At 49.1% G+C, this 8,129-nt stretch overlaps 1 protein-coding gene across 1 annotated transcript; it reads right to left on the bottom strand.

Moving 5' to 3' along the window:
* Positions 1 to 1,341: 1,341 nt before the first annotated feature.
* Positions 1,342 to 5,072, bottom strand: TEX101 (testis expressed 101). Its single transcript, XM_011997685.1, is given in 7 exon segments — positions 1,342 to 1,613; positions 1,615 to 1,790; positions 1,952 to 2,080; positions 3,386 to 3,568; positions 3,699 to 3,842; positions 3,958 to 4,060; positions 4,994 to 5,072. Coding segments are annotated over 7 exon segments (846 nt in total). The 5' UTR covers positions 5,051 to 5,072; the 3' UTR covers positions 1,342 to 1,559.
* Between the last annotated feature and the right edge of the window lie 3,057 nt (positions 5,073 to 8,129).

Genomic DNA, 8,129 nt, shown 5'->3' with positions numbered 1-8,129 from the left:
AGCAGGCAAGGCATAGACAGGACACAGGGAAATGGGGCCCACTCTAATGAGAGAATTTGTCCTTTGTTTTGATACAGGATCTCACTCTGTCATCCAGTCTGAAGTGCAGACACATGATCATGGCTCACTGTAGCCTCAACCTCCTGAGCTCAAGTGCAGACAAAAAATAAAATGATAAACCACTCCCGCCCCCCAACCATCTGAATGGACCCCTCCTCTCAGCCAGAGCTTTCCAAAGTTAACCTGAAAAACTGGTTCAGGCCATGCTGTGGTAAGGGAGAGTTGGCCATGCCTCATTATACCCTCCTCCCTTTTGGATTTTGGGAAACGCTGACCAGCATGAACGTCAACATAGACCTTAAGTCTGATAAACATTTACAATGTATTCTCTCTGAAGCCTGCGACTTGGTGGCTTCATTTGTGTGATAAAACTTTGGTTTCCACGATCCCTTATCATTCTAACCCGGACATTCCTTTCTATTGATTGCAGGTCTTTAGATAATAACTCTTTTAACCTATTGACAATCAGAAAATTTTTGAATCTACCTGTAACCTGGAAGTTTCCTCCACTTGGAGTTGTCCTGCCTTTCTGGACTGAAACAATGTACATCTTACATGTATTTGATTGCCTCATGTCTTCCTAAAAGGTATAAAACTAGGCTGTGCCCTGACCACCTTAGGCATGTTTTCAGGGTCTCCTGAGCGCTGTGTCACACACCATGGTCACTCACATTTGGTTCAGAATAAATCTTTTCAAATATTTTACAGAGTTTGACTCTTTTGGTGGACATAAGTGATCATCCCACTTCAACCTCCCAAGTAGCTGAGACTACAGGCAAGTGCCACCATGCCAGGCCAATTTTTGGATTATATTTTTTTGTAGAGATGTGGTCTCACTAGGTTGCCCAGGCTGGTCTCAAACCCCTGGGCTCATGCAATCCTCCCTCCTCTGCCTCTCAAAGTGCTGGGATTACAGGTATAAGCGAGCCACTACTGAAGGCCCATAATTGGAGAATTTGGAGTCCGATTTTTCTCATTTGGCCATACTTCCTAGGGAAATTTTAGGACCCCAAAACAGCAGCCTTAAGATTGGGCTGGGAGTGCTCTGGGGAAGGCTAAAGCTAGTTACTGCTCCAGCTAGCAAGAGGAGTTAGCATATTAGAGTGAAAGGAAAATCAGACTTTATGTCAAAATACCTAACTTCTTGCCTTGGCTCTGGCCATAGCTAAATATAAGAAACTCACTGAAGTTTTCCAGATCTCAGGTTCTCTATCTGGAGAATGTGTGGTTTGGAGAAGATAAATTTTAAAGGCTCTTTCAGCACTAAAATTCTACTTCCAGTGTTGAAACATACACAAATCACAGCAGAAATGTTTATTAGTAACGCCTACTGCATACAAAAATTACAGCAGAAATTGTATTAAAAATGTCAAATACATTCATAGTATCTGTCTGTTCTCCCTCAAATTCCCACCTATTCCTCAACTTGTTGAAGCTCAATGGTAAGAAGGCTCCCAGTCAAAAAAGATGTCCTCAGACCCAGGCCCAGAACTGCCTTTTTAGGAAAAGTGAATAATTGATGGCAGCAGCAATGGCAACGGTAGCTGTAACCCCCCAAACAGGAATGGGAAGACAGGTGGCCCCATTTTCAGTCTTTCGAGGTTGAGTGAGAAGCTGACGTGGGCACACTTCCCTCACAAACATGGGTCCTACTGCTAAGATTCCAGACATCAGCCTGCAGCCAATCGTGGCTGTACAGCCTTTGACCTCCACAGACGACTCAATGCCACCTATGGAACAAAGAAGGATGGGAAGAGACAGAGATGTCTTAGGACATCAGAGGAGAATCCAGTCCCCCCTCATCCCTGGACAGCTTAGTGTCAGAATCTCGTGGGATCCACTCAAATGGTCTTCCAGCCTCTGAAACTATCAGATGTTCATTTCAGTTTACCTCCAGTGATCTCAAGTTTTCCTTGATAGCATCGAGTTGTACCATTGGGACACAGAAGAGAAGGAGCATTGAAACAGGTCCCCAGAGCCACACAGGTTGGACAATGGAGGGTTGTTGACATGGTGGAAGCTGGAGGGAAACGAGAGAGACAGTTAAGGGCAGGTCCTGCCTCCAGAGGTCTTGCTCCTTGCTGCCTTGTCTTCCCCAAGATTTTCCTGCAGATGCCACTCTAATCAAGGCCCATTACTGCAGCCTCCCCATCCTTCCCCAGCTGGTGCTCTCTGCTGTGAAATCTCCATCAATCTGACTTCCAACCTCTGCGGAGGTGTGAAGATACAGAGATAAAAAGGACATAGTTCCTGTCATCTAGCATCTCTGTCTAGGAGAAAGACATGTGAGTAATCAACTCAGTAGCTGCTGTGTTCAAGGTATAATGACAAAGGAATAGAGGAATATCCAACTACCTAAAAGAATTTGGTAAATATTTTCAAAGAGCTGCTACCTGAGTTGACATGGAGGATGAACAGGGGTTAGCTATGTGAAAATGGGGTGGGGAGGGGTAGTAAGGGACAGCAAGGGCAAAGGTCAGGTGGTGTGAGCCATCTGGGTGGATTCAGGGAATTGTGAGAAGTTGCAGGGCTGATACTCAGCTTGTAGGCCCAGCTATTTCTTTGAGCTGATTTTTTTTTTTTTTTTATGGCCAACATCCATTTTGATTGGCCAGTGCCATCTACATTGTTAAGCATTTTGAGTATTAGCCCCAGAAACACACAGTAAATGAGAGAGGGAAGAGAGGGAAATGAAGCTGAAAAGACAGGCAGGGCCAAGTTACTATAGGCCTTGTTAATTGGGGAACTGAGCTGTTCTCATGCAGCAATGGGAAACCAATACTTGTTAGACTGATAAAACCACCCTGCTCAGAAACCTACACCGATGCTTATTGCTTTTTTCTTTTTTTAGATAGAGTCTTGCTCTCTCTCCCAGGCTGAAGTGCAGTGGCACACTATTGGCTCACTGCAACCTTTGCCTCCTGGGTTCAAGCAATTCTCCTGCCTCAGCCTCCCGAGTGGCTGGGATTACAGGTGTGTGCCACCAGGCCAAGCTAATTTTTGTATTTTTAATAGAGGCAGGGTTTCACCATGTTGGCCAGGCTGGTCTTGAATCCCTGACCTCAGGCAATCCACCTCACCCGGCCTGTCTTATTGCTTAACAAACACAAAACCCAGTTTATACTCCAGCCTTCACTGGTGTCTCTCTGCTCTGAGCAGTGTTTAGATCCCAGTGAACAATTCAGAAAAATAAAATTACTTGAACTGTGAGGTACTTTGGGGTATGGGCCACTTAGGCTAAGCCAAGTCAGAATGCAAAGGGAGGCCATGCACACGCTCTTTATGGAGTTTCTCTTAGTACCTATCTCTCCCACTTCCAGGGTACCTGTGGTCTCACTGAACTCCCAAAACTGAGACAGGCTGTCTTTGTCATTACAGAAGGAATCCTCGCAGTAGTTACTGTAGGAGATCACAATCAGGCCGGGGTGTGGAGAGTGCTGGACAATTGTTATGGCCTCCTCCCCGTCTGGGATGCAGCCCTTCATGGCCAAAATGGCTGTCTCAGTCCCTGTTATGTGACAGGAAGGAGGGGAAATGGATGGTGGCCCTCAGGATTGGCCTGGACGAAGGGAACAAGCATTAACATGGACATAATCCACCTCCCTCCTACCCAGCCCAACTGCCCCATCTCATTTCACCTGCTTTAATCATTAGTACAGTTTCCTGGCAAAGTGCCCCTTTGTCACAAGTCTCAACTTCCTCTGTGGTCCAGTTAAACATATTGGCTGGATCCGCTTCCACAGTCATGGACAGACCCTTTTGACAATACAGTTCTAGGCCCGCTGGGGAGAAAACGAGAAGAGGATAAGCACTTCTCCATGGGCCAAGGTGGCTCCTTTTTCATCATCAGTCCACCTTCTGTGACACACTGCTCTCCCCTACGTCCCCTATACGCACAGGTCAGGAGGGAGGTTCCTAGGACCAGGAGGATCAGCAAATGCTGGATACGAGGGGTTCCCATGGCTTCTTCTGGAGAGGTTTGGGAGGAGCTGGTCTGGATCTGTGAATTTGATGGAGAGAAAGCAACTAACTCTTCAGTCAGAGCGCATGAGATCAAATCTAGGTCCCAGCAAGTACTGACTTCAGGGTGGGGTGTTTTAATCTGCGTTTTTTTTTTTTTTTTTTTTTTTTTTTGATTGAGTCTTGCACTGTCGCCTAGGCTGGAGTGCAGTGGCGCAATCTCCACTCACTGCCTCTGTTCCCGGGTTCGAGCGATTCTCTAGCTTCAGCCTCCCGAGTAGCCAGGATTACAGGTGCCCGCCACCACACCCGGTGAATTTGTTGTATTTTTAGTAGAGATGGGGTTTCACCATACTGGTCAGGCTGCTCTTGAACTCCTGACCTCAGGTGATCCGCCCGCCTCGGCCCCCCAAAGTGCTGGGATTCCAGGCATGAGCCCCCGCGCCCGGCCTCACAGTGGGGTTTATGGTGTATATGACCACGACCTCTGAAGTCGTTCTGTCCCTAATCGGCTTGAGAGCTGGAGCGAGTTCACAGGTTTATCGTGCCCCGGTTTTTCATGGTTTTTATTCTCAGGCCCAGCCACCCAGTGCCCTCCAACTTCAGGGTCAGGAGTGTGGCCCTGAAGGCCGCTTCTCCCTCAGTCTCAGGGGTCCCTTACATTCTCTCAGGGACCCAGAATCTCAGTCCCCAGCCCCAGCCCCATCAGAACCCGGGATTCTGAGAGCCCAGCCCCGTCCTATGTAGGAATCGAGGAGTTTGGGTTCCAACCGCCTTTTCCCGCGGGACACGCCATTCTGGGCCCCTCCTCTCTCAGGCCTGGGAGCCCAGGCCCTCAACCCTCATTCCCCTCAGAGCCAGGATCTGGGTCCCCAGCCTTCTCTTTCCTCAGAATCCAGGAATCTGAGTCCCTAGCCTTCTTTTTCTCTTTAAAGAAGCAAAGTTTCCGCCGGCTTCCAGGCAGACGCCTCACAAGAATCTCACGACGCCAAAGTTGAGGCCCGGAACGCCTTCTCCCCGGGCTTGGCATTCTTCTAGGCCTCTCCAAGGCCGGGCCAGCCTGGCCACACAGCCCTCGAAACCCCATTGGTGGACGCAAAAGCATCGGATAAATTCATTGGATGAGCCTGGAGGAACACGGCACCTCATTGGCCACAGAGAAGTCAATTCCTGGCAATCTCGGAGGGTGCGCATGCTCGGAAGGCGAGGGCGGGCAAACCGACAGGAAGAGCCCGCCTGTATTTGCAGCCTCAGGCAGGCAGTGCGGAGTGGGGTGTGCTTTGCAAGATGGCCTCGCCTAGCCCTTTTCTCTTTTTGCGCTCAGTTGTCTCTGCTTCTCCAGCCACACTAGGAGGTCAGACCCTTGGCCCTCACTCACGGAACTTATCTCCTCACCCAAACGGCCTCTCATGTTCCCAGCCTGGCCTCTGCCTCGGCACCCACCTTAGTGGCCCTGGCTGCTGGGAGTCAGCTTGGCCTCTTCACTCCTCACTTACAGTGGCCCCTGCGCAGCCCAGGCGTCTTCCTCTGATTCTATCGCACCGGCCTCCTCGTGGTCTCCTGGAGGGCTGAATCCAGGAATGCCCCCTTCAGCGTCACTTTGGGCACCCCGAATGCATGCATGAGCAGTAGCTGTGACGGCACAGGCTGCTGTCAGATCGAACCCACGTGTCTGTGTCAGGACCATGAAGAAGACATGTCACTTGGATTTGTTGCTCATGGCTGGCAGTTCACTTTCACATGTATGTAACCTTCCATTCTCTTTTCTTTTTCTTCTCCCCTCCCCTCCCCTCCCCTCCTCTTTTTTCTTTTCTTTTTGATGGAGTTTTGCCCTTTTTGCCCAGGCTAGAGTGCAATGGCGCAATTTCGGCTCCCTGCAACCTCCTCCTCCCGGGTTCAAGCGATTCTCCTACCACAGTCTCCCAGGTAGCTGGGATTACAGGCATGCGTCACCACGCCTGGCTAATTTTTTGTATTTTTTTTTTTTGAGACAGAGTCTCTCTATCCCCCAGGCTGGAGTAGAGTGACGCGATCTCAGCTCACTGCAACCTCCCTCTCCCAGGTTCAATCGATTCTCATGCCTCAGCCTCCCCTGAGTAGCTGGGATTACAGGCACCTGCTACCACACCCGGCTAATTTTTGTATTTTTAGTAGAGACGGGGTTTCGCCATGTTGACCAGGCTGGTCGTGAACTCCTGACCTCAGGTGATACGCCTGCCTCGGCCTTCCAAAGTACTGGGATTACAGACGTGAGCCACCATGCCCAGCCTATGTAAGCTTTCCAGATGTGACATGAAGTCGTAGCAGGACGAGCTGCAGACAAAACTCCTCAGACACTGGATTAAAGAATAAAGAGGTTTATTTGGCTGGGAGCATCGGCAGACTTGCGTCTTAAGAGCCAGCTCCCTGAAAAATAAATTCTTGGCCTTTTTTTTTTGATGGAATCTCGCTCTGTCGCCCAGGCTGGAGTGCAGTGGTGCAAACTTGGCTCACTGCCTCTGCCTCCCGAGTTCACGCCATTCTCCGGCCTCAACCTCCCGAGTAGCTGGGACTACAGGTGCCCGCCACCTCGCCCAGCTAATTTTTTGTGTTTTTAGTAGAGATGGGGTTTCACCGTATTAGCCAGGATAGTCTGGATCTCCTAACCTTGTGATCTGCCTGCCTCGGCCTCCCAAAGTGCTGGGATTACAGGTGTGAGCCATTGCGCCCAGCCAATGCTTGGCCTTTTAAAAGGCTTACAACTTTAAGGGGTCCACGTGAAAGGGTCGTGATAAATCGAGCAAGCGTGGGAAACGTGACTGGGGGCTACATGCAACAGCTAACAGAACAGAAAGTTTTGCAATGATTTTTCTCTCTTTTTTTTTTTTTTTGAGACAGAGTCTCGCTCTGTCACCCAGGCTAGAGTGCAGTGGTGCAATCTCGGTTCACTGCAAGCTCCATCTCCCAGGTTCACGCCATTCTCCTGCCTCAGTCTCCCGAGTAGCTGGGACTACAGGCGCCTGCCACCATGCCTGGCTAATTTTTTTGTATTTTTAGTAGAGATGGGGTTTCACCGTGTTAGCCAGGATGGTCTCGATCTCCTGACCTCATGATCCACCCGCCTCGGCCTCCCAACTGTGCCCAGCCCTGCAGTGCTTTTTCATACGTAGTCTGGAATTTACAGGTAACACAAGTAGTTTAGGTCAGGGGTTGATGTTATTATTATTACTTTTTTTAACTCCTGGGGTCGGGCGGTGGTGCCAAGGTTGTCTGGCTATTTACCTTACTTCTGTTTCTTTCTATCTTTTTGTTTCTCACTTTCCTCCTGTCTTGTGAACTAGGCAAGGTGGAGGGAGGAGAGTAGCAGGAGTAGTAGTGGTCTCCTTCCTTAAAGTAAGGCAACGCTTTGTATACTTTCAGAATTGGTACTGATTCTGTAAGTTACAGTATCAATGAGTATTTTTAATAGAGAAAATGCCACAATAAGAAAGGGATTGGTAAAGCTCCAATCCCTTTGTTATCTTTGAACTGTTATCGTTGAATGATCACATGTCAAAGGATCTGGGAAGAATGTGTGGCAGTTTTCAGCCCCTGTCTGACCCTTGAGGGCTCATGCTTGGGAAAGTAATCACCTTGTTGAGTCACTCTCCAGATGACCTGGTCACAGAGTCCCTCCATCTCACACTTAGAAGAGACCTTGGAAGCCTAAGCGCTCTCCACCTCTATTCTTCACCCCATTTCTGCTTCAACAGCTCCAGGGACCTCCTCTTGCCCCGTGACATAGTTTGGATGTTTGTCCCCCACCCAGATCTCATGTTGAAATGTAATTCCCAGTGTTGGAGGTGCGACCTGGTGGAAGGTGTTTGGGTCATGGGGGCGGATCCTTCATGACTTGGTGCTGTCCTTGCAGTGGTGAGTGAGTCCTTGCCAGATCTGGTTGTTGAAGTTTGTGGCACCTCCCCTTCCTGCTCTCTCTTGCTCCCCTTCTCTGGCCTGCATCCTTTTGCCATCAGTAAAAGCTCTCTGAGACCTCCCCAGAAGGAGATTCTGGCACCATGCTTCCTGTACAGCTGCAGAACCTTGAGCCAATTAAACCTCTTTTCTTTTATTATTATTATTATTATTATTAT

This window comes from Mandrillus leucophaeus, unplaced genomic scaffold, assembly GCF_000951045.1.
Source record: "Mandrillus leucophaeus isolate KB7577 unplaced genomic scaffold, Mleu.le_1.0 Scaffold546, whole genome shotgun sequence".
In the NCBI taxonomy this organism is placed as follows: domain Eukaryota; kingdom Metazoa; phylum Chordata; class Mammalia; order Primates; family Cercopithecidae; genus Mandrillus; species Mandrillus leucophaeus.
This window is presented reverse-complemented; position numbering and strand designations above follow the sequence as displayed.